The sequence below is a fragment of the Mastigoproctus giganteus genome, chromosome 14 (assembly GCF_048544385.1).
Source record: "Mastigoproctus giganteus isolate SK-2022 chromosome 14, ASM4854438v1, whole genome shotgun sequence".
NCBI lineage: Eukaryota > Metazoa > Arthropoda > Arachnida > Uropygi > Thelyphonidae > Mastigoproctus > Mastigoproctus giganteus.
Genome location: NC_143588.1, coordinates 20,669,771 through 20,696,916, shown reverse-complemented (window position 1 = coordinate 20,696,916; position 27,146 = coordinate 20,669,771). Strand labels below are relative to the sequence as shown.

At 39.0% G+C, this 27,146-nt stretch overlaps 1 protein-coding gene across 1 annotated transcript in view; it reads left to right on the top strand.

Annotated features, from left to right (window-relative positions):
* The window catches only part of LOC150075004 (uncharacterized), a 1,344,778-nt gene that overhangs the window by 644,399 nt on the left and 673,233 nt on the right, over positions 1 to 27,146 (top strand). Inside the window, exon 15 of the mRNA XM_090389033.1 lies at positions 8,644 to 8,696. Within this exon, the coding sequence (XP_090245159.1) occupies positions 8,644 to 8,696 (53 nt within the window). The remainder of the gene's footprint in view (positions 1 to 8,643; positions 8,697 to 27,146) is intronic.

Here is a 27,146-nt window from a genome sequence, read left to right as displayed (position 1 = left end):
ATGATGCAAGAAAGCAAGCTTATACAGCATAAGCCAAAAAAAAAACCCCTTTCCATTTCACCCATTTGGTCACTCCAAATGTCTGTCTAGTTCAGCCTTCAAATTATTTAAGCTATCAACTTCCACAACAACAGATAGAAGTGTGTTCCAGTAATCAACTTTACCTGGCTAAAGGTAAACGTCTGCACATCAATTCTACAACTGTCTTTCCTCAATTTGAATCTGTGCCCCCTCACATTCTTAATCTGAATAAGCAGAAGTATCCCCTTGTTTGTTGTTTGTTATTTGGTTTTTAGGAGCATTAGCAACTAAGGCCATATTACTCCGGGGATATGCGGTGGTCATTCCTGGACCTTTCCGCATCCTCCGTATTTGGTGGTCATGGGCTCGAACCCCGGTCTAATCAAGAAGCGTGTGCTACTGCTGCTGCTCCTGCCCACCTGGCTACAGAGGCACAGTATCCCACTGAGCCTGCTCAAACCATTTAAGGACTTCTAGACCTCAATCAGATCACCTCACAGGTGCCTAGTCTCCAGATGCTGCAACATGCAGAACTTAAGCCTCTCTTGGTAAGAGCAGCCCCTTTGTTCTTCTCACCAACCTTGTTGCCCTTCTCTGTACTCATTGTAGCAACTCTACATTCTTCATAAAATGAGACCTCCAGACCTGTACGCAGTACTCTAGGTGTGGACTGACCATAGCCTTATACATAGGGATAATCACCTCCTTGTCTCTACTAGCAAAATTCCTGTATATCATTGACAAGAACCCATGACCTGCTCTGGCAGCCCATCTGCACTGCTCAGAGTACTTCATATCTGACTGTACAATTACCCCCAGGTCTTTTTCATTCTCCACCTCCCTGAGCGCTTGGTTCCTGCTACCCATATGAAGTACTTTGCATTTGTCAATGTTCAACTTTAGTTGCCACTTCTCAGCCCATCTGCCTAACCTTTATAGATCCTGTTGCAGTAGCATACTGTCTTTACTGTCATTAACAACCCTGCAAACCCTTCGTATTATCTGCAAACTTGGACATTACACCTGATATACCTTCACTGATACCATTGATAAATACACAAAACAGCAATGGGCACAGAATTGAACCCCTGAAAGACACCACTAATAACATTAGTCCACGTAGAGCAGTGTCCATTTATTACTACTCTCAGCTGTCACCCACTCAACCATCCCATTATTCATTGTAGCAACTTGCCCATACTATTCCAATTTGTACAGCAGTCTCCATGTGCAACAGTATCAAAATCTTTAATGAAATTCAAGTATATGATATCAGAATTATTTTTTCTTCCAGTTCCACATCATAGTATCCAATCAAATTGGTCCGACAAGTCTTCTCCTTAGCAAACCCATTGTGTGTCTGAACTATTACTGCAGTCCTGTCTAGGTGATCCGGCATCACTTCTTTAACTGGTGACGCAATTATTTTTCTCAGCCTTTGAACCCCCTTTGTGAATTGGGGATACATTTGCATATCTGCAGTTCCGGTCAACCCTTCCCCACCTCTTCCAGTGCAAGCCCTGGCATCAGTCATGCAGTATGACTGATGACTTTTGAGGTTATGATGAACATCATGGCAAGATCCAATCTTCCTTACATTTCGAGAGTACAGCACTAAAATGGTGTTTGCAGACCGGCTGCTAGTTAGTACACCGGACTGAACCTCTTGGTAACTCTTTAGGAAGCTTCCAGATCAGGTAGTGTATAATCTTGCTACCTCTACTCTGCCAGATAGTGACTAGAGGAGTCTGAGTAGTGTGTATGCGGGAGGCATTGTTGCGGCCATGTTATGTCAAGGATCTGGGTATATTCTTACTGTACGCCGTATCCAAAACTTTCATTACTTCATACAGCATGTCCCCCCCCACTTTTTCTTACTATTGAATACACCGTGAATTGTCAAACTAATTGTCAAATTTTTTGCTTATCTGCAAAAAGATCTAAACCTTCCAAGCACTTCCTAGTTCATTTCACAAATATACTCAGTCTCAATGTAATCTCCATGACGTCCATTTCCACTTTCAGTCTGCCAAACCCCATGTACTTTTTTTGTTAAATCGGTTGATTCAACTACAGCTCATCTCAGATGCCCAAATTATTCGTTGTATGATTCCTTTCACCTCAAAGGTGGTACTTGTGGTACTTGTGCATATGTCCGTTTTGATATTCCCTGTCAGAGACTTGGTAATTTGGAATCTCCTCTTTTCGATCTTCTCTGGCTTAAAATTCTCTACCTCATTGTGTCAAATTCATCTGTTGTCTCTACCTTTCTCCCAACTCCACTAATCACTTGGAGCTCTTTGACTTCCTCTCTTTGCAACTTGACTTTCAAGTTGCAAAGTTCAACTTTCCTAACAATGAGGTAATTTTCCTTGGTGATTTTAATGTTCAAAACTCCAGCTGGCTTCCGTTTTCTAGTCACACCGACCCAGCTGGTCGCGATGCTGAGGCTTTTGCAATTACTAATGACCTTGCAGAGATTGTTAATTTACCTACAAGCATACTGGACAATCCTAACCATACAGCCAACACGTTTGATCTTTTTCTCCCAAACAACCCTTCTAAGTACATGGTCGAAGTGAGTACTCCTTTAGGCACCTCAGATCACAACTTGGTGAATGTCTCTTCTCCAATGGAACCTTTATCTCATGGATATTCCGAACCTCGTGTTGTTTGGCATTACAAGAATGCAAAATGGGATGACCTGCGAGACTTCTTTTCTTCTTTTCCTTGGTCAGATTACTGTTTCAAAACTTCTGATGTCAACGTTTGCTCAGATCATGTCAGTGAAATAATTTTTGTAGGAATGGGATCCTTTATTCCACACTCCACTTTTAAATCTCATCCTATATCTAAACCTTGGTTTTCCAATAAATGTGCTAAGGCTGTTCAAGAGAAGAATGTTGCATATTGTAATTGGCTTGTTTCCAATTCTTCAGTTTCATTTTCTGCCTAAACCAAAGCTCAGAACAATTGTAAAGCAGTTATTAATCATTCAAAACTAGATTTTGAACAGACTAAGAGCAGAAAACTTGCTTCTTGCCCTAATGGTAGCCAAGTATTCTGGTCTCTTGCCAAAGCTATTGGCTGCAACTTTTGTCCATCTCTGCTCCCACCTCTGTCAAAACTAGATGGTTCTGTTGTCTCTTCAGCCAAGGATAAAGCTGACCTGCTAGCATCCCAATTTTCTTCCAACTCATGAATTAATGATCTTGGTAAAACACATCCCACAATTCTCAACATGCTCCATTCAGTGCCTCCTGTGATCTTCCATCAAAAGGATGTCAGACGAATCGTGATGCAAAGAAAGCTCTAGGTCCTGATGGAATTTCTCCACTTGTTCTCAAAACCTGTGTTCCTTAACTTACTCCTGTTTTTTGCCGCCTTTTTTCACTTTCTTATTCCAAAGGTGTTTTTCCTTCTGCTTGGAAATTTACTCATATCCAGCCAGTTCCTAAAAAGGATGACAAATTCCTTCCATCCAATTATCGTCCTATTGCTATAACTTCTACTCTTTCTAAAGTAATGGAGAAATCAATTAACCACCAACTCGTAAACTACCTAGAAACCTTCCATCTGATCAATGATCGCCAGTATGGATTCTGTCAGTGTCGATCCACTGGTGATATTCTGGCTTATGTTATGGCTCATTTATGGACAAATTCAATGGAAATGTTCGGTGAAACACAAGAAGTCGCTCTTGACATCTCAAAGGTTTTTGATTGTGTTTGGCCTAAAGGTCTTCTAAACAAGCTTCCATCTTATGGTTTTCCAACTGTTTTTTGTAATTGGTTATCCAGTTTTCTCTCTGAACACTCACTGAGGGTGATGGTAGATGGCTGTCTGTCTTCTAACTTCTCCACTAATGCTGGTGTCCCCAAAGGTTCAGTTCTTTCTCCCACTCATTTCCTCTTGTATATTAATGACCATCTTCCATTGACTGGAAATCCTATCCATAGTTTTGCCGATGATAACACATTGCATTTTGAGAAACTTTGCTCTGCTCAATCAACTTCAACTTCTCGAATATCCGCTACCAATTCCTTAAATGCTGATCTTCAGGTAATTCTCCAGTGGGGCAAAGACAACTTAGTCGATTTCAATCCTTCTAAAACTCAGTCTTGTCTTATATCTCGCTAAAAGAGTTCTTCTGCTCCTATGCTTATCTTTGGTGACACTCTGATTTCTAGGCTAAATGATATATCTCTTTTGGGGATTACCCTGACTTCTAATCTCTCTTGGCACAAGCATATTACAAATATGCTTCATTTGCATCTAAAAAGCTTGGTTTTCTCTTTCGTTCTCAGTGTTACTTTTCTGCCAAACAGCTGTCCACTCTGTACAAATCGCAAATCTGTTCCACCAAGGAATATTGTTTCTACATCTGGGGCGGTGCCCCAAAAGCTCTCTCAGGCTTCTAGATTCCATTCAGAAGAGGGCAGTTTGATTAATTAATGACTCCTCTCTAACAGAATCTCTCCACTTGCTGTCTCATAGATGTACTGTTTCTGCTGCATGCCTTTTCTACAGATTCTTTCATGGGCACTGTTTTTCTGAACTGGCTTCTGTAATTCCCACTCTCGCTTTCAAAACAGTCCGAACACGTGCCACCACCAGCTTGTTATTTGTTATTTGGTTTTTAGGAGCATTAGCAACTAAGGCCATATTGCTCCGGGATATGCGGTGGTCATTCCCTGACCTTTCCGCATCCTCCGTATTTGGTTGTGACGGGCTCGACCCCGGTCTAATCAAGAAGCGTGTACTACGCACTGCTGCTCCTTCCCACCTGGCTACGGAGGCGCCGGCATCTCCGTAGCCAGGTGGGAAGGAGCAGCAGTGTGTAGTACACGCTTCTTGATTAGACCGGGGTCGAGCCCGTCACCACCAAATACGGAGGATGCGGAAAGGTCAGGGAATGACCACCGCATATCCCGGAGCAATATGGCCTTAGTTGCTAATGCTCCTAAAAACCAAAAAAGAATAACAATATACGGAGACGCCGACCACCACCAGCCAACATCCATTTACTGTCCAACTTCAAACTGACAGAACCAACTTTTCATCTTCCTTGTGTATTCATTCAACTGCCGTTTTCTGGAACAACCTTCCTTCATACATATTTCCTGAAAATTACAGTCTAGAGAAATTCAAATCTAATGTCAACAAAATCTTCTCAACCTCCAACTCAAGCATGGTACTAAGTACTATATGTTCTAATTCCTCTTGTGTTTGGTGTTTTCATAAAAAGAAAAGTCTTCAGTCACTGGGACCTCTCCTGGTGATCTCATAATTATAAGTAAGGGTTTGCTTACTTTTCTCACTGTTTCCTTCAATATAACTGGATTGATTCTATCCACCCAGGCATCTTTTATGTTTAACTTCAACAATATCTCCTCCACTTTGGTTTCTGTTATTACAAAATCATTTAGTAGCTGAGCAGGATCATCAACAGTCAAACCACCAACATTGAGTGGACCAATCTGATTCATCCCTGTCTTTCTAGTGTTTGCATAAGTAAAGAAGCCTTTGCTGTATTTCTTTCTTTCTGTTTTTCTTTAAGTCACCCATAAGAACATTCAAAATGTATTTAATTTCAATAGAAAATCATTGTTCAGCAGATAAATTGAAATCATCTGAAGATTCATAAAGTATCATTCTTTTCTTCTTTCATCTGAAAATGTAGCTGGTATATCCATTTTTTCTGCTGTAGTGGCAACATATCTGAAAATATCTTGAAATTCACTTTCCCATATTTCTTGGAGATATTGTATTAATCAATCCGCTTATTAATTGGGAAGAGTTACAGAAGCAAAGCTTTTTAGCTTGCAATGCTTTATCTACACAGTCAATATTATGAAGAATTTTATTCTGTATCGCCAATCTGTATAAAAATGGATAGTCTATTTGTAACAGCAGACTTTATGAGCAATACTGATAGTTTCCGCACTTGCAGATGCATCTTCGATATTAATTTTAAAATACATAACTGTTTGAGTGCACCCTTAAAATGCTGCACCTGGGGCTGGAACCCTGCTCGCTCTACCATAGTTCCAGCTCTGGCTGTGACAATGGCAATATCTTCTCCAGGGTGGTTGCAGAATTACAAGAGAAGCAGGGAACCTATAGCTCAGATTTGGGCACAGGGGCTGATGGATGTGCGGAGTGGAGTGATCCAAGCTTTACTACAAGAGTTCAGTATGTGCCCAACCACTTTCAATTATAGCACCGATTTTGACAGCACTGTTGAGTTCTCTTTGCTCCTGCATGATCCTGCATCTTTGACAAACTTTCTACACATCACAATAGTTAAGTGCTAATCAGTGTCCCATTTCATGAATAATATTTGTTGCTGGTTTCTTCATCTACATTTCCTTCACTACTTTGCTGAACAAAATTCATGAGTACTGATCTATAAACTTCTGCTCCACCTGTTTAACAGTACTCAATTTGCTTAACTCACTTTTAATGTGCTCATCTGGCAGTTCTTTAAACTATCTACCAGAGCCTTGTAGTTTTGTTGCCAAGTGGGAACTCTCCAGTAGCTTGTTCCTCAGTCTACAGTCTCTGTGCAAAGCATGTTATACCTAAAATTAACATGTCTGTAAAACCTTTAATGCTTCTGAGATTAATCCTCTTTGTAATAACCTCCATTATATTTGTAGTAGAATTCTCTGGTTTGCCAAAAGCTTTTTTTTTTCTTTCTGTAAATGACAAATTGAATGGTATGATATATATATATATATTGTATTAATTGATATATATATTGTGGAAATATATATATCAATTATATCAAAACAAGTTCCACTATATATATATATATATATCTATATATATATAGTGGAACTTGTATAATTTGATTTTGAAGGGGCAATGTTACTTTGAATTACCTGATCTTCAATTATCCAATACCCCTCCCCCTTTTTACTAAACATGTCAGTTTATCTTAGTCTAAAGCTTACACAATAAGAATTTCATGAAGGTGATCTCTATTGGAAAATTAGAGATGCAATGCTTACATTTTTTTTGTAAGCCATTATCACCACAAATCCGTGTAAATGTAACGTTCCTTTCTTTAAATCATGTCAGCCATCCTGAGCTTTCTTTAAAATTACTGAACCCCAACTTTTTAGCAAAATCCTCTACTTTTTCCCTCTATCATTGGCCCACTCAGTGGAATGTTTGTATTGTGTACCTGCTTTAACCACTTTTATACACACTTATCAACTTGAGGAAGATTGGTCCCCCTGAGTCATTTCCTTTGTTTGTCCTCTGAGTTCCATTATCTTCTCTTTAGTTTTCAGATAAGTGGACAGCATGTTCAGAAAAATTACACATCCTTGAGCAATGCTCAGACTTCATCTTTATCCCTTTTCTGTTTCAATAATCACTTCTCGTCTTTTGGTGAGCATTACGCTTGTATACGTATCGAGTTTAGCATGTTTACCAGTAGTGTATTCAAATATGGAGAGGAGTTGAATACTATTATGGTGATCACTAAAGAATAGAGGGGCCAGTGATCATCATAACAATATTGTCCCAAGTTGCATTATGTTTATTTGTTAGAATAAACATTAATTCATTCACCCATTTGTGTTTATCCTAAAAAAAAATTCATAATTAGGCAAATAAGTGGTATGCTGAAGCAAATTCCTCATGTAAAAACTGCATGACCGACTTCAAATTACTCAACAACATAAATGCCAAACTTTGAATTAATGATAATTTCATACATTATATGGAAGAGGAGTTTCAAGGGGCAGAAAATTAATTCAAAATAATCAATTTTAATTTATCCAAGCTCCACTGTATATAAATAATATAGTCTCTTAGGCACAATTAAATTCCACACACACACACCAAAAACTATAGAGGTGTTAGAAAAATATCACAAACAAGCAAAATAAATCTGTACTTATTACTAGGGTTCTTGCCATTGTCCTTCACTGTAGGATTTAAAAGTTACTTCTAGTGATGGAACTGAAACATGCCAACAGAAATCTAATAACTGATCAGAACAAAAGGCTATGGTCTCATTGGTGGCCAGGTAGATATGCAAGATATAAGAGCTGACACTCCAGTTGTGACTTATTTACACAACATGAAAGATGCCATTTTGGCTCTTCTCTGGGTGTTAAGATTCCTTGGCATGATTTAAGTATTAAATGTAATTACTTAATGCCATACTAAGGCTTAATGCAATAATAATATTAAAATTTATTTTTCTTCTTTGGAGTAGGAATATAAAGTTTCTTAATTAATGTATTATGCTTCAATACTAACTGCTCCATTTCACTTAGGATCTAATATAAATAAATAAATAAATTTTCTGTTTATACTCCGGGACGACCAAACGGTCAGAGGAGTTCACAAGATAGACAGAATACAAGAAACAGCACCGTATTCAGTAGTCACGGGCTTGAATAAATCCAAGCTGTGCTTAGTATAAATTAGAAATAATATATATAAACTAATTTAATTAATTAGATGTTCCTTTTACCCCTGATTGATCTGAAATTATTCTTAAAACATTTTGAGGGAATAGTGAGCTAAATTCTTCATTTGTAATCTTGTGAATTTGCAATTTATACAGGCAAATAACACGGATTGAATTCTGTTTTTCAGTGCATGGATCTGCTATATCTCTAGTGTCAACCTCTTCATCTTTATATTCAACTGTAAGTATTATTTATCTCAATTATTACATACAAATTGTCATTGATAATTAAAAACATTTTAGTTCAAGCTTGGTAGGACTGCTAACTGGGGACCCGAAGATGCTAGTCCCCAGTTAGCATTTATTTCTGGTGACTTTTGTTAGTGAAATTGGATATACAGGGTGTCTCAAAAATATTGCTACAAACGTTTAGGGGAGGTAGGTAACATCTAAAGGAATGTGAATCGCATAGGAACCCATAACCAGAAACGTCATGGGAAAGTAGTAGCAGAGGCACAGGAAGCAGAAATGACACAAGACAGTAATTAGTGGCAAACATTTATTTGACATAATATTAACAATGGAGTATGAGATGAATGCATTTCGTGATGTTACAACAGATGCTTGAAGGTTCCACCATGAGACGCGATGCATGCGTGACACCGACGCAGCATGGATTGGCGGACATGGTCGAACACACCTGGAGTTTCTTTGACAGTAGCAGCAGCGCAGACGAGTCTCGCCACGAGATCCATTTCCGTCTCCACAGGCGATTCATACACAATAGATTTGAGGGCCCCACCACAGAAAGAAATCAAGGCTCGATAAATCAGGTGAGCATGGGGACCAGGCAATTGGTCCACCACAGCCAATCCACGGCAGGAGTTCGCGTTGAACACGATCTGCCCACACCACTCCTGTTACTTCCAAATGATCCATAATCACACAAATCTTGATGCACAAATGCAAACAAATGGAGGTCCGGTACATGTCTGTCTGGGAAGCGTTCTCCATAAATTCGTTGAGCGGCTTGTCCATTGCCCTCTGCTAATCCATACACTAGGTGCATGTCTGCCAGCTCACAGTTCGCATATCGATGCATACTCTTCATGCGGTGACTACTGCTTGAATGAGTAAACCAGAAATTTTCCCTCTCGAGAACTGATGAACAGCGCTGTCTACCAACTTACGGTGACGTTTCTGGTTATAGGTTCCTATGCGATTCACATTCCTTTAGATGTTACCTACCTTCCCTAAATGTTTGTACCAATATTTTTGAGACACCCTGTATATTATGCAATATGATTAAGTGGTATAGGAAGGCGCCTCTGTAACGAGGTGGGAAGGAGCAGCAGTGTGTAGCACACGCTTCTTGATTAGACTGGGGTTCGAGCCCGTCACCACCAAATACGGATGATGCGGAAAGGTCAGGGAATGACCACTGCATATCCCGGAGCAATACGGCCTTAGTTGCTAATGCTCCTAAAAACCAAATAACAAACAACAAACAAACAAGCAAACAAGTGGTATAGGAAACACAGCATCAATAAGCTTTTCCCCCCTAGCAGGAGGAAAAATTTATTGATGCCTTGTTTGTGTCAAGAATTTTATCAAGGCATAAGAGAAGTAGTCCTTGAGGTTGTCACAGACATTCTCTCAGATATGCCGGACAAGCTGTACTTGCTACCTGGGAGTCTAAAACGCTGATGTAACTGATATTGGGACACAGGAACTAGTAGTTGTTGGTGACTATTGTCAGGGAAATGGGGAACATGCTTTGTAAAAAGGATAGGTGGAACTGGACCAGGTTTTGTCTGCCAGGAGCAAAGGTTGATGACATTGAGCAGATATCATCTTTTAAGGGCACAAAAGGTGATATAGTTGTACACGTTGGCACTAATGATATTAAGAGTAGGAGACCGGCGGAATTACTTAGCAAGTACAGGGCACTGTTGAAAAGAAAAAACTGTGAATTAGGGTTGAATTTGAAAGTGTCTGCAATTCTGCCCAGACACGATAGGAGGGAGTATATGATGAGAGCCGTGTCGATCAATTCGGCCCTAGAAAGATTGTGCAAGGCTCAAGGGGTAGAATTTTTTTCAGCCTGGTCTTTACTTGTTAACAGGAGAGACTGCTTCTACAGGGATGGGATACATTTAAATAGAAAGGGTGCAAGAATATTTGCTGATGCTATCTAGGCAGTGTTAGGTGAGTTGGAAAACTGCTAGCTTGGGGGGATACAAGGACGAATAGATTAACAGTAGCCACTGGCAGAGGAGAAAGTGATTCTTGGACTGCTTCTATTGGAATGAGCAGAAGCCTGGAAAACCTGATGTAGGATATTTCAGAGACTGCTGGGAGTCATTGTGGTACACATAAACACATGGGTTGTATTAGGGTAGCTAAGAATAGGAACAGGTGCATGTATACTTGTGTGTACACCATGCTAGGAGTTTGGTAAATAAATTTGATGAATTTCAGGTATTGCTCAAAGCATCAAAGGTGGATATTGTTGAGATATCAGAGACATGGTGTCACACAGACATAATGAATGCAGAACTGGAATTTGGGGAGTATAACGTCTACAGAAAGGATAGACAGGATAGGAAGGGAGGAGGGGTTATGCTATTAGTTAAGAAACAAATAAAATCCAAGGAAGTGAAGCCAGTCGACATCACTGGACAGTGCAGTGTCGAGTCAGTTTGGTGTGATATAAGCATTGGGAGATTAAAATTGAGAGTAGGCCTAATGACTCTGATGAGTATAATAAGAAACTGTACAGGGAAATAGGGTGGGCCAGTAAATCAGAGAGTCTTATAATGGGGGATTTTAATTTCCCAGATATTAATTGGAATTTGTGGGTTGGTCACTCACACACTATTAAGCCTTTTGTGGATTTATTGGATGATTGTTTTCTACATCAGGATGTTAGGGAAGCAACTAGAGGGAGTAATACTCTTGATCTGATTATCAGTAGTGATTCTTCATGCATTAAGAATCTGCAGATAAATGAACCACTAGGTGGCAGTGATCACAGTGTGCTGAAGTGGAATTTACTCAAAGAGGTAACTACCATCAGGGGTAAAGGGAAGGGTTATTGCTTTTGTAAAGGTGACTAGGATGGTCTGAGACAGTATTTAAATTCTATACAGTGGGACCAACTGATGATGTTACCAAGAGAAAATTCAAAATGGGAAGCATTCAAAAAACTTATATTTGAAGCTACTATGCTTTACATACTAACTAAGAAATATTATTCAAATTTTAGGCCTAAATGGATGTCAGATGAACTAATGACACATATGGCAGAGAATAAAAATGCATGGGATAAATATAAATTAACATGTGACACAGAAGCCTATGATAGATATAAGCTGGTCTGTAACCAAGTTACAAAGAAGTTTAGGCAGGTAAAGGCAGATTACGAGAAATCTTTGGCAAAGGAGGCAAAGAAAAACAGCAAAGAGTTCTCTACTTATGTAAACTCTAGAAGGAAGGGGATGATTCAGATTGGACCACTTGATATCAATGGTTCAACTGTTGATGATCCTGCTCAGGTAGCTAAGAAACTAAATGAACATTTTGCATTGACATTTACACATGAGGAGTTATTCAGCGAGGGGAATGCCAGAGGTGTATTCAACTCTGGCAGTAAGCTAGATAATCTTGTAATAAACTGAGAGTAAATTGGAGGAGAAATTGTTGAAGATAAACACAAGAAAGACACCTGGGGTGGATGGGATCTGTCCAGTTATATTAAAGGAGGCAGCAAAGGAAGTAAGCAAAACCTTAGCAATAATTATGAGAGTTTCCTTGGACTCAGGGGAGGTACCCATAGACTGGAGATGTGCAAACGTGACCCCAATTCACAAAGGAGGATCAATGGCTGACACAAGTAATTATAGACCTGTGAGTTTAACTTCTGTTCCAGGAAAATTAATGGAGGCACTGGCTAAAGTAGCACTGCAGGATCATCTAGACAAGACTTCAGTTATAGCTCAGACACAGCATGATTTTGTTAAGGGAAAGTCTTGCCTGACCAATTTGATTGGATAATATGATGCAGTCACAAAAGAACTAGATGCAGGGAATAACATTGATATTATATATTTGGATCTTAGAAAGGCTTTTGATACTGTTACACATGGAAGACTGCTGCACAAATTGAAGCAGTGTGGCATTGGAGGCAAATTGCTGCTATGGATAAAGGGGTGTTGAGGGGGAGAAGACAGAGAGTGGTAACAATGGACACTGCTCATCGTGGACTAATGTTATTAGTAGAGTCCCTCAGGGTTCAGTGTTGGGTCCATTATTGTTTTCTGTATTTATAAATAATATTGATGATGGTATATCAAGCTTAATGTCGAAGTTTGCAGACGATACAAAGGTTGGCAGGGTTGTTAAGGACACTACTGACGCTATGCTGCTGCAACAGGATCTGGAAAGGTTGAGCAGATTGGCTGAGAGGTGGCAATTAAAGTTTAACATTGACAAATGTAAAGTGCTATGTATGGGAAACAGCAACCCAGAGCAACGTATCAACTCTGTGGAACTACACTGACAGTGGTAGAGAATGAAAAGAACCTGGGGTAATTGTGCAGGCAGATATGAAGTTCTCTGAGCAGTCTAGATGGGCTGCAAGAGTAGCTCATGGTGTCTTGTCAATGATATACAGGAATTTTTCTAGCTGGGATAAGGAGGTGATTATTCCCTTGTATAATGCAGTGGTCAGGCCACACCTTAAGTACTGTATACAGGTCTGGAGGCCTCATTTCAAGAAGGATGTAGAGCTGCTGGAAAAGAGTACAGAGAAGGGCAACAAGATTAGTGAATGGAACAAAGAGTTGCTCTTAAGAAAAAGGCTTAAGTTTTGAAAATTACAGTGTCTCGAGACTAGGCACTGGGGAGGTGATCTGATAGAGGTGTATAAAGCCTTGAATGGTTTGAGCATGCTCAATTCTGATGGGATTCTTCCTCTTGCTCAGAATAATCACCTGAGAGGGCATAAATTCAAATTGAGGAAAGAAAGATGTACGGAAATTTGCCTTTAGCCAGCGGGTAGTTGGTTGGTGGAACAGACTTCCATCCCTTGTCGTGGAAGTTGATAGCTTAAATAAATTTAAGGCTCAGCTGGACAGGTATTTCGAATGAACGGAGAGGTGAATCGGAAGTTGTTGGTTTTTTTTTTTTTTTTTTGTCTGATGCTGCATAAGCTTTCTTTCTTGTATCATATGCCTCTACTAATGCTAATGCTAATGCCATTCAGGTGACACTCAAGTGGAGCATATTTCGGTGAAATCTGGACGGCTTGTAACAGCCAAATCCTCTGCTTCCACTTTCAGAATGGTGAGACTGTTAGTAAACTCACATGTACAAGCACACTGAGGTTGACTACAAGGTTTGAACCAATGTAAGCAGGGGTGGGGTTGTGGCACCCAAACCACATGGAGGAATGCTGCCGCTCTCTGTTACTAGGCAATACTAGGTGGTAGATGACTCTCATCAAACGGTGCAATACCACCACTTTGCTTATTGGAGGGTTTAAGTGGTGGAACCCATGTTTAGTCTTCAGAGCTAAGTTCGGGTCAACCTTTCCCCGTCTCTTCTATCATGGAGTATGACTGATAACTTTTGAGGTTATGATGGACATCATGGCGAGATCCAATCTTTGTTACATTTCGAGGGTACAGTTCTAAAACTGTGTTCGCAGGCTGGCCGCTAGTTAGCACACCAGACCAAGCCTATTGGTAACTCTTTAGGGGGCTTCCAGATCAGCTAGTGTATAATCTTGCTACTTCTACTCTGCCAGATAGTGACTGGAGGGAGTCCAAGTAGTGTGTATGTGGGGGGGGCCATTGTCGAGTCCACGTTATGTCACAATCTGGGTATATTCTTACCACATGGACGCCATATCCAAAAATGTCATTACTGCCTACAGCATGTCCCCCCCCCCCGCTTTTTCTTACTATTGAATACACCATGAATTGTCAAATTAATAGAGTAAGCACATCTGCAAAAAGATCTAAACCTCCCAAACGCATCCTAGTTCCTTTCACAAATATACATGGTCTCAACTGTAATCTCAACAATGTTCAATTCCACTAGCAGTCTGACAAACCCATATGTACTTTTTCTGTCAGAATCTCAGTTATCGGTTGATTCAACTACTGCTCATCTCAGTTGCCCAAATTATTCGCTGTATGATTCCTTTCGCCTCAAAGGTAGTACTTGTGCATATGTCTGTTCCAATATTCCCTGTCAGAGACTTGGTAATTTTGGAATCTCCTCTTTTCGATCTTCTCTGGCTTAAAATTTCTCTACCTCATTGTGCCAAATTCATCTGTTGTCTCTACTGTTCTCCCAACTCCACAACTCACTTGGAGCTCTTTGCAACTTGACTTTCTCCAGTCCCACTTTCCTAACAGTGAGGTAATTTTCCTTGGTGATTTTAATGTTCATAACTCCAGCTGGCTTCAGTTTTCTAGTCACACCGTGCCGGCTGGTCGAGATGTTGAGGCTTTTGCAATTACTGATGATATTTTAAGGAGTCCTTATGTGCAGTGATGTAATGACTAGATTGCAAATATAGCTTAGCTTAATTTTTCAGCACTCACACCTCATAGTAATCCGCTTATGGTTGAAAGTTTTGCCAAATGCATAGTGGTTAAGAGATTCTAATAATTTACGGGGATTATAAATTTAAAAACTAAGTTATGGACTTTAAAGAAAGGAAAGTGAACCTTTCATTCTATGGTTGTCTAATTAAAATAAATTAAATGAAGTGAGATAAAAGCTAATAGCCGCGCATGAGCGACTTTTGAAATCGTCTTCAGTTAGCTGTAGTGGGAAGGAGAGAGCGCGCGAATGTGTTATATACAGGTTGGGTTCCCGAAATGTATTTCAGTGCACGTGGAAACTTAATACATGCTAAATTCCAAATAGGGGAGAAGTTGGTGGGAATCTTTTTGTTTAATATGCTAAGTGATGTGTGGTGCTTAAACAAAAAGATACCCGCCAACTTCTCCAGTTATAAAATCCTTCAAAACGATGCCCTCGTCATTGAGTGGTTTGAGCGCCACACATAACATAACATATTAAACAAAAAGATTCCCGGCAACTTCTCCCCTATTTGGAATTTAGCATGTATTAAGTTTCCGCATGCAATGAAATGCATTTCGGGAACCTAACCTGTATATAACACACTTGTGCGCTCTCCCCTCCCCAATACAGCTAACTGAAGACGATTTCGTAAGTCACTCGTATGCGGCTATTAGCTTTTTTTTCACTTCATTTAATTTATTTTAATTAGATAAGCATAGAATTGAAGGTGCACTTTGCTTTCTTAGAAAAATTTTTAAAGCCCATAACTTAGTTTTTAAATTTATAATCCCATGAGTTATTAGAATCTCTGAACCACTATTAACATGGCAAAACTTTCAAACAACTTAGAGGATTACTATGAGGGGAAAATTAAGCTAAGCTATATCATGATCTAGATTTCATAATTACTAATGACCTTGCACAGATTGTTCATTTACCTACAAGAATACCGGACAATCCTAATCATACAGCCAACACGCTTGATCTTTTTCTCACAAATAACCCTTCTATATACATGGTCGAAGTGAGAGGTCTTTTAGGCATTCAGATCACAACTTCGTGATTGTCTCGTCTCCAATGGAGCCTTTATCTCATGGGTATTATCAATCTTGTATTGTTTGGCATTACAAGAATGCAAAATGGGATGACCTGCAAGATTTCTTTTGTTCTTTTCCTTGTTCAGATTACTATTTCACAACTTCTGATGTCAACGCTTGCTCAGATCGTGTCAGTGAAATTATCCTTGCAGGAATGGAATCCTTTATCAAACAGTCCACTTTAAAATCTCATCCTTTTTCTAAACCTTGGTTTTCCAATAAATGTGCTAGGGCTGTTCAAGAGAAGAACGTTGCATATTGTAATTGGCTTGTTTCTAATTCTTCAGTGTCGTTTTCTGCCTACACCAAAGCCCGCAACAATTGTAAAGAAGTCTTTAATCAGTCGAAACTAGAGTTTGAACAGTCTAAGAGTAGAAAACGTGCTTCTTGCCCTAATGGCAGCCGTGCATTCTGGTCTCTTGGCAAAGTTATTGGCCGCAACTTTTGCCCATTTCTGCTCCCACCTCTGTCCAAACCAGATGGTTCTGTTGTCACTTCAGCCAAGGATAAAGCTGACCTGCTAGCATCCCATTTTTCTTTCAACTGATGTATCAATGATCTTGGTAAAACACCTCTCACCTTTCCCAACACGCTCCATTCAATGTTGCCTATGGTTTTCCATCAGAAGAATTTTGACGAATCTTGATGCTAAGAAAGCTCCAGGTCCCGATTGTATTTCTCCACTTGATCTCAAAACATGTGCTCCTGAACTTACTCCTGTTCTTTTTTCTTATTCCAAAGGTGTTTTTCCTTCTTGGAGATTTGTCGTATACAGCCAGTTCCTAAAAAGAGTGACAAATCCCTCCCTTCCAATTATCATCCCATTGCAATTTCTTTTACTCTTTCTAAAGTAATGGAGAAATCAATTAATTGCCAACTCTTAAACTACCTAGAAAGCTTCTGTCTGGTTAACAATCGCCAGTATGGATATCATCAGTGCCGATCCGCTGGTGATATTCTGGCTTATGTTACCCATTTATGGGCTAATTCAATGGAAATGTTCGGTGAAACACAAGCAGTTGCTCTAGGCATCTCAAAGGCTTTTGATCGTGTTTGGCATAAAGGTCTTCTAAACAAGCTTCCATTTTATGGTTTGCCAACTGTTTTTTGTAATTGGTTATCTAGTTTTCTCTCTGATTGCTCACTGAGGGTGATGGTAGATGGCTCTCTGTCTTCTAACTTCTCCACTAATGCTGGTGTCCCCCAAGGTTCAGTTCTTTCCCCCATTGTTTTCCTTTTGTATATTAATGAACGTCTTTCATTGAGCTTCAATCATGACCTTCTTTCAATCAGCTTCAACTTTTCGAAAATCTGCTACCAATTCCTTTAATGCTGATCTCCAGGTAATTCTCCAGTAGGGAAAAGATAACATAGTTGATTTCAATCCTTCTAAAGCTCAGTTTTGTCTTATATCTCGCATAAAGAATTCTTCTGCTCCTGTGCTTATGTTTGGTCACACTCCAATTTCTAGGCAAAATGATATATCTCTTTTGGGGATTACCCTGGCTTCTAATCTCTCTCTCTTGGCACAAGCACATTACAAATATTGCTTCCTCTGCATCTAAAAAACTTGGTTTTCTTTTTTGCTCTCAGTGTTACTTTTTTTCCAAACAGCTGTTCACTCTGTACAAATCGCAAATCCGCCTTACCATGGAATATTGTACCCACATCTGGGGTGATGCCCCCAAATCCTATCTCAGGCTTCTTGATTCCATTCATAAGAGGGCACTTAGGTTAATTAATGTTTCATCTCTAACAGAGTCTCTCCATTCGCTGTCTCATAGACGTACTGTTTCTGCTGCATGCCTCTCATGGGCACTGTTCTTCTGAATTGGCTTCTATACCTGCTCTCTCTTTCAAAACAGTTCGAACATGTGCTGACAACAGACAACATCCATTTACTGGCCAACTTCAAACTCACAGAGCCAACTTTTTATCTTCCTCGTTTATTCATTCAACTGCCGTTTTCTGGAAAGTGCAGTCTACAGAGGTTCAAGACCAATGTCAACAAATATCTTCTTTCGTCTTCTCAACCTCCAACCCAAGCACGGTACTAAGTAGTATAGGTTCTAATACCTCTCGTGTTTGGGGTTTACACTCTATTTCTCTGCACAATTGCTCATTATACTCTTCAGATTCATTTAGCCTATAACAGACATCTACACTCATTTTTACTCTCCCAGTGCTTATGTCACACGAAACAGACTCAACATTGCATTGTCCACCAACATCAATTGGATGCACTTCCTTAGATTTTATGTGTTGCTTAACTAACAGCATAACCCCTCCTCCCTTTCTGTCATGTCTATCCTTTCATTACACAATGTACTCCCGAAATTCCAGTTCTGCACAGCTTATGCCGTGTGACACCATGCGTTTCATATCCCAACAATATCTGCCTTTGATGTCTTGACTAGCACTTCAAGCTCATCGAATTTATTAACTATACTCATAGCATTGGTGTACATGCAAGTATACATGCACCTGTTTCTACTCGTAGTTACCCTAACACAGCCCATGTATTTACTTATTCCACTATGACTCCCAGCAGTTCTGGAAATCTCCATTGCCTTGCTTTTCAGGCTGTTGCTCAATTGCATTTCAACAGAAGTAGTGCAAGAATCACTTTTACCTCTGCCAGTGGCTACTGTTAATCTATTAGTCCATGTATCCCCCTCAAGCTAGCAGTTTTCTGACCCATCTAACTCTGCCTCGATAGCATCAGCAAATATTCTTGCACCCTTTCTATTTAAGTGTATCCCATCCCTGTAGAAGCAGTCTCTCCTGTTAACAAGCACAGACTAGGCTGAGAAAATTTCTACCCAAAGAGCCTTGCACAGTCTCTCCTGGGCCGAATTGATCGACAAGGCTCTTTAGCATTAGCATTAACAGAGGCTTATGATGCAAGAAAGCAAGCTTATGCAGCAGCAGCCAAAAAAAAAAACCCACTTCCATTTCACCCCTCCGTTCGTTCGAAATACCTCAGCTGAGCCTTAAATTTATTTGGTCTGTCAACTTCCACAACAAGGGATGGAAGTCTGTTCCACCAACCAACTACCCGCTGGCTAAAGGCAAATTTCCGCACATCTATCCTACATCTGTCTTTCCACAATCTGAATTTATGCCCTCTCAGGTGATTATTCTGAGCAAGAGGAAGAATCCCATCGGCATTGAGCATGCTCAAACCATTCAACACTTAATACACCTCTATCAGTTCACCTCGCCGATGCCTACTCTCCAGAATCTGTAATTTGCAAAACTTAAGCCTTTCTTTGTAAGAGCAACCCTTTGTTCCATTCACTAATCTTGTTGCCCTTCTATGTACTCGTTACAGCAGCTCTACATCCTTCTTGAAATGAGGACTCCAGACCTGTATATAGTACTCAAGGTGTGGCCTGACCATTGCCTTATACGAAGGAATAATCACCTCCTTATCCCTGCTAGAAAAATTCCTGTATATCATTGACAAGACACCATGAGCTACTCTTGCAGCTTGTCTGCACTGCTCAGAGAACTTCATATCTGCCTGCACAATTACCCCAGGTTCTTTTCATTCTCTACCACTGTCAGTGTAGTACCACAGAGTTGATATGTTGCTCTGGGGTTGCTGTTTCCCATATGTAGTACTTTACATTTGTCAATGTTAAACTTCATTTGCCACCTCTCAGCCAATCTGCTCAACCTTTCCAGATCCTGTTGCAGCAGCACGGTGTCAGTAGTGTCCTTAACAACCCTGCCAACCTTCGTATCATCTGAAAACTTGGACATTAAGCTTGATATACCATTATCAATATCATTTATAAATACAGAAAACAATAATTGACCCAACACTGAACCCTGAGGGACTCCACTAATAACATTAGCCCACAATGAGCAATGTCCATTATTACCACTCTCTGTCTTCTCCCACTCAACCATCCCTTTATCCATAGCAGCAATTTGCTTCCAATGCCACTCTCCTCCAAATTGTGCAGCAGTCTTCCACGTGCAACAGTATCAAAAGCCTTTCTAAGATCCAAATATATAATATCAAAGTTATTCCCTGCATCCAGTTCTTCTGTGACTGCATCATAGTATCCAATAAAATTGGTCTGGTAATACGTTCCCTTAACAAAACCATGCTGTGTCCGAGCTATAACTGAAGTCTTGTCTAGATGATCCTGCAGTGCTTCTTTAACTAGTGCTTCTATTAATTTTCCTGGAACAGAAGTTAACCTTACAGGTCTATAATTACTTGTGCCAGCCTTTGATCCTCCTTTGTGAATTGGGGTTACATTTGCACATCTCCAGTCTATGGGTACCTCCTCTGAGTCCAAAAAAGCTCTCATAATTATGGCTAAGGGTTTGCTTACTTCCTTTGCTGCTTCCTTTAACATAACTGGATAGATCCCATCCATCCCAGGTGACTTTTTTACTTCCTCCTATCGTGTCTGGGCAGAATTGCAGACACTTTCAAATTCAACCCTAACTCACAGTTTTTTTTCAGCATTGACTTGTACTTGTTAAGTAATTCCCCCAGTCTCTTACTCTTAATATGATTAGTGCCACATGTACAACAATATTGCCCTTTGTGCCCTTAAAAGATGATATCTGCTCTACAACGTCATCAACCTTTGCCCCTGGCAGACATACTCTGGTCCTGTTCCATCTATCCTTTTTACAAAATATGTTCCCCGTTTTCCTGATAATAGAATCACCTACAGCAACTAGTTCCTTTGGGACCAGCACATTTTGCCTTGGGGTTTTCCGCTGTGTTGCTTGATGTTCAATTGCAAGCTCTGGCATTGATGTGAGCAGCGGAGAGCTTGATGGGCTCCTCAATTTAAATCCTTCAAGGGCATCCACCCTGTCCTTCAAGCTCTCATATAAGCCCATAACAATTCTGAGTTGTTGCCCGATTTCCTCACACTCCTTACATAGCGCGCGCATACAAAGACATTCCCCTTGGTAAAATCATGTCCCGTTCCTGACTGCTCCACAAACATCAAACAAGCAGTGCATTTCAATAGACGTGTGATTCAGAGGACAACTGACCTCTCAGTTCTCCCCTGAGCCACAGCACTTCCATTAATTTGAGCCTTTTGCTTTGCTGCTCTGCTCTGAGTTATGATTTCTATTCAAGTTCAATAAAATTCCAATTCAAAATATAACCCTAAACTTATATCCAAATGCAGTTATAACACTATATATATATGTATTTCGGTATCGAATGTTATCTCCGAGTTACGTTATATGACTTTCTTATCCCCTGTCAATTATATGTATTAATTTTTGATGTTACATTTGTAAAAACTATGTTGCTATATTTATTTAGTTAAAGTACAATTCGATTGACAATGAAATTTAATAAGATTGACAAATTTTGCTGATTAATTGATACTACTATACTCGCTATCTAGTTTTCCATTAAACCTTACGCTATCTAGTTTTCCGTTAGACCTTACGCTATCTAGTTCAGTGCACGTATCGTATAACGGTCGTGGCAGTTTACAAATGGTTAATCTACGGATACAAGGTATTATTTACTTTCCAAATCGCACTATCTAAATTCAAAATAAACCACAGAGCTTGACTAGGTCTATAAGCTACTTATAGAAATAATTTAATCTAACAATATGTCAATAAAGTGGCTAAATATAATTAAAAACTAGCGTTCGTGGGAGCTGCAAAACCTGTTCCACACATGGATTTGATACCCTTACCAATACTAAGTAATAACCTACAAAATCTCTATCTAAATTCAAATTAAACTAAAGTGTTGTTACTAGGAATATAAAGCAACTCTAAAAAATAAATTAATATGGCAATTTAAGTCAATAAAAAAGCAAAACTTCTCTATTTGCTGGAGCCCGTAAAAACTTTGCCTGTTCGTGTGTACTCTCGCACCCATTGAGTTTCCATGATATTGCACTACCTCAAATAACAGTTCACCTATGGAGAAGGCTACTGTTATTTATTCTCAGCAGATACCACCACCACCTAGATGGCACCGTTTGAAAAATGTATGAGATAAAACACTGTTTTATCCCCACACTGTCCCTGTTAGACTTAGGAGAGCAAAAAGGAGTAGGAAAGTGATAGTAAAAGAGGGAGAAGAAAAAATGCCGTCGAAAGAGGAAAGGGACAATTATTTCTCACACTCACTCACTGAACTAAACCACTCATAAATCTCCCAAATGGGCAACACTTCCCCATTAGGGAAGACTGTTGTTACCTATTTGTGGTTACGAGGTCCCCATCAAAACCTCCACAGATGGCACCGTTTAGAGCGGTGTTTCCCAACCTTTTTTTTACCATGCCCCACCTAAGTCTTTCTAAAATTCTGATGGCCCCTATGTAACATATACATATTTTTTATATTCAAAAATTGAATTATTCCTTAAATGAAGCCTAATTACAACTTGTTCAGGACACAAGACTTAGGTTTTAGGAAGAAATCATTAGGAAATTATTAAGAAAAAAACAGTATGTAAATTTTCTGAACATATAATAGACAACTAAAATTAAAGTACAAAATAATTTAGGCGCCTCCGTAGCCAGGTGGGAAGGAGCAGCAGTGGTAGCACACGCCTCTTGATTAGACCGGGATTCGAGCCCGTCACCACCGAATGCGGAAAGGTCAGGGAATGACCACCGCATATCCCGGAGCAATATGGCCTTAGTTGCTAATGCTCCTAAAAACCAAACAACAAAATAATTTATATGAAAGATTTTTCTATAATATTTTAATTTTTAGTAATTATTATTTAATTGTTTAATAATTTCAACATTCCACGTGAAGTCACTTCTAGATGAGTGCACTAAATTTAGTGAGACGCTTGTGCTTGATGCTTGCCGCAGAGAGATTTTATATTGGGCTCCAATTTAGTCAGTTTCAGTCTCAAGTCTCCCCGTTTTGTGATATCCAGTCGATTTCTTTTCTTTAGTAACAAATCATTTACGGCACTAAATCCACATTCAGCTAAATATGAAGATGGAAACGGTAACACTAGCTCTCTTGCAAAGTTGGTTCAATTTGGGTATTTAATTTCTGCTTCATCACAAAGTCATGCCATCGCTCCTTTTATATTGAATAAAGTTTTAACTGACTCATCATTTTGCATTTCTGAGAGTTCTTCTTGGTACTGCATTGATACATCGGACAAATCCACTAACATTGGTTGCATCATCCAGGTTGGAAAACCAATTTGTTTTAAATCAGAAAACGTTTCTTTTAATTCAGCGGACAGAATTTTCAGATGATCAACAATAACAAGTACAGCGGTATCAGTCACTTCACATTTTTGCAGCCAACGAAACTGTTCAAAATTTTTGTTACAAATATATTTTTGACATAATTCAATAAATGTAATGAAACCAAATATCTTCGCTTTTGCATCGACCAGAGTTTTATTTGTTCCTTCAAGTTGTTTATTTAATATATTTAGTTTTTCAAAGATATCGGCTAAATAACTCACAAATGCTTTACCATCGACCGTTGACAGATGCTTCATTTCGGTTTGTCACTTAAAGTCACTAATAGTATCAAATAGTTCCATAAATCTTTTCAAGCAGTTCCCTTTTGAGAGCCACCTTACTTCAGTGTGAAGTAAAAGTCTCACATGGTCTGCATTTTGTTCTTCACAAAAAAGCTTGAAGAGACGCTCACATTTGGCATTAGCTTTAATAGCATTGACACACTTTATAACTGATTTTAGTACTTCATTAAGAACAGGCGAAATATTTTTAGCTACCAAGTTTTCCTTATGAATAACACAATGCACAAGAAGCATTTCTGGATTCTCATCTTTCATCAATTTTAAGCAGCCATTTTTCTTGCCCATCATATTAGGAGCACCATCTGCAGCACAAGATGTTATTTTTCATTGGTATATTATTGTCATCTAACTAATTTTTTAGCTTATTATATATTTTTTAGCTTAATATATATATATATATATATATATATATATATATATATATATATATCTTTGGAGGTAGTGGTGCTCTCTAATGATTTACCGAATAACATTTCTTCAGAAAAATTACCTTTATCTTACATAAGTTATCAGTACGGCTTCACTGTCTCTCAAAGTTGATTCATCCATTTGCACTGAGAATTTTCTTGTTTTCAGCTTTCCAACAAGTTCTATTTCAATATCTTCACTCATTTCATCTATTCTTCTGCTAACAGTATTGTTATTGAGTGGCATAGCTTTCACGTCTTTGTCATCTTTTTCCAGAACTGTTTTAAGAAATGCTGATATTGATGGTAAGGCGCATTTAGGGCTAGAGCCTCAAGCTGCGAACAAATTTAGACTATGTATATAAAGTGCTTAGCATCATAATACACAGCCATTTCTGAATAAACAGAAAATTTTTAAGGTGGCATCGTTTTAGGTTATATCTCATATTGTGAATACCTTCACAATGAGTTGCCATGATATTGCACTACTTCGAATAAGTAACGCTTCACCTAAGGAGAAGACTAGTGTTACTTATTCTCAGATAGATGGTGGTACCTATCTGAGAATAAGTAACACTAGTCTTCTCCTTAGGTGAAGCGTTACTTATTCGAAGTAGTGCAATATCATGGCAACTCGTTGTGAAGGTATTCACAATATGAGATATAACCTAAAACGATGCCACCTTAAAAATTTTCTGTTTATTCAGAAATGGCTGTGTATTATGATGCTAAGCACTTTATATACATAGTCTGATATTGATGGTTTGATTAAATTCTCCCCTATAGTATGATTTTTCCCAGATTTAGCAATGAGTAAAGAAATTTCATAACTAGCCTCAAGAGTACAATTGACAGTTGCAGTATGAGCAATAAACAGACTTTAATGTTGCTCTTTTTTCAAAATTTTTCTTTAAAGTTTGAAAGTAATTTAAATCTGAATTTACACAAGCATTATGTTTCGCCTCAAGACGACCTCGCTTCATTGATTCGTTGGTCAAGCATTGTTGGCATAAAAGACAAAAAGGTGACCTTTGATCGTGGACAGCGGGTATGAAACCAAATTTTAAGTATTCCTCTGAATACTGACGAAATTTTTTTTACTTGCACTACTCATTTTACTGTGCAACTGAAAGAACTAAATATAAGATAAATCAAAAACTAAAAATAAACTATGCATTAAAGTTAATTTCATTTTATTTTAATATATCAAAATTAATTATTAGTACGCTTTTTGAATGAATAAATCACACAAATTACTGAATTCGGGCTATTAAATCTGTGGTCTCTGTGAACGAGCAGATAAGTCTAATTTGTCAAAAATGAGATAAGTGCACTATAATAAAGTATTTATTATTTACTATTACGTGACACGCAGATATCTTCGTTATTGTAGTTTTAGCATGAGTAATAAATATTTGTATATTCGAATATATGCGTGTTTATATGAGAGTGTGAAGTTTATTTTTCCTCTCCCGCAAATTCGAGTTTTTGGACTTATTTGCTTATTTACTGAGACCACAGAAATATACAAATACGACAAATACATACCATTGTGTATCACGGTTCTTCATTAATAATAATTCTGTGCGCGGACAAAGTAATTTTTTATTTTAATCTGAGATCGCCAAACCTATCCAAATGTACAGTCACGACGCCCAAAAGAGCGTTTGTATGAAAGGAATTACCTATTTCGTATAACATGCGGAGTTTGCGGTAGGCTACAGTAGACAACCACTTTGCTTGAGCAATGCGCATGCCATAAGCATTCGTCCAATACAGTACAGTACGTACTATTCCTTCACTAGGCATTGTAAGCAATGCTCTCCGAGCAAACTGTAGTTGATATTACTCCAACCTTTTAAGTACGGCTCTATAGAAAGTACAACATTTAACGAATGCTTATTTCAAATTGAGATACCAACAATTCTTCTTTTGTACACGTTAAATCATAGTAGGCGGTTGTTTTGAACTCTAGACGAGCAATTTTTGAATTGCCCCCCTGAACAATCAAATTTCCCCCATGTGGGGCGTGGGACCCACGTTGGGAAACACCGGTTTAGAGCTTGTGGGATTCTCATCAGTGGGTACCCTGTTGTTGCAATAGCGATAACCCAATTAAAAAGTATAACTCCTCAATATAAGAGATGCTTGATGGTGTGCATGGTTTAATAAATATTTCTTGGCTAAATGCCTAAGAGTATGAAGAAGTTTTTTTATGCATGGGTACTGCCCATACATCATTTTGTGGAGTTATATTTCATAACTGGGTTTGTAGCTAATGCAAAAGCAGCATCCCAACTGCTGGGAAAAACAACAGAGAGAGAGAGACAGCATAACAAGTGACCTAATGTTTCTCACTCCTGCAGACTCATCTGTCGAGGAGTCACGATTAGGCGAAACCAATAATCCAGAAAGTGGCAGGAAGCAAAACATTGAGACTACAAGAAACAGCGACCCTGTAGAGCTTCAAGAGCAACCAAATACCCCTCACGACAATGCTTCGGCGCCGGATCAAAAATGCTATCATGGACCGGGTCAAAACTTTCCGAAGGGAACTGGAGGACCTTATGTAATCGCATAACTAGAGCCCCAAGAGGAAAGATAATTACCATCTGGTCAAATATGGAATACTTATTGTTGAATACGCACATCGAATGCGAGAAGGCTGTGGCCAAATTAGAGCTTATATGGAGGTACGAGGAAACCAAATGCAACAGTGCCCTTGTTCGTACGCAGATGTGCTGAGGACCACTACCAAGCAGAGTAATGAGGCCTCTGGACCGACAACTAAAAGAAAAACACTACTAAAAACCCCAAATTTAGTTATTCTCAAACCTATTGGCAACAAAAAAATTAAGACTAGCGAGGAAGTGAAGAATACAGTTGTCAATAAACTGAAGGAGCGCTTTAAAACTACAAGAATTAAATTGATCAGAAAGACCCAAAATGTTGGGGTAATGATCGAAACTGAAACATTAAAAGAAATAGAAGACATCATAAAAAATCCTGCCATCTCGACACTTGGCCTTACTGCAGAACAACCAAAGAA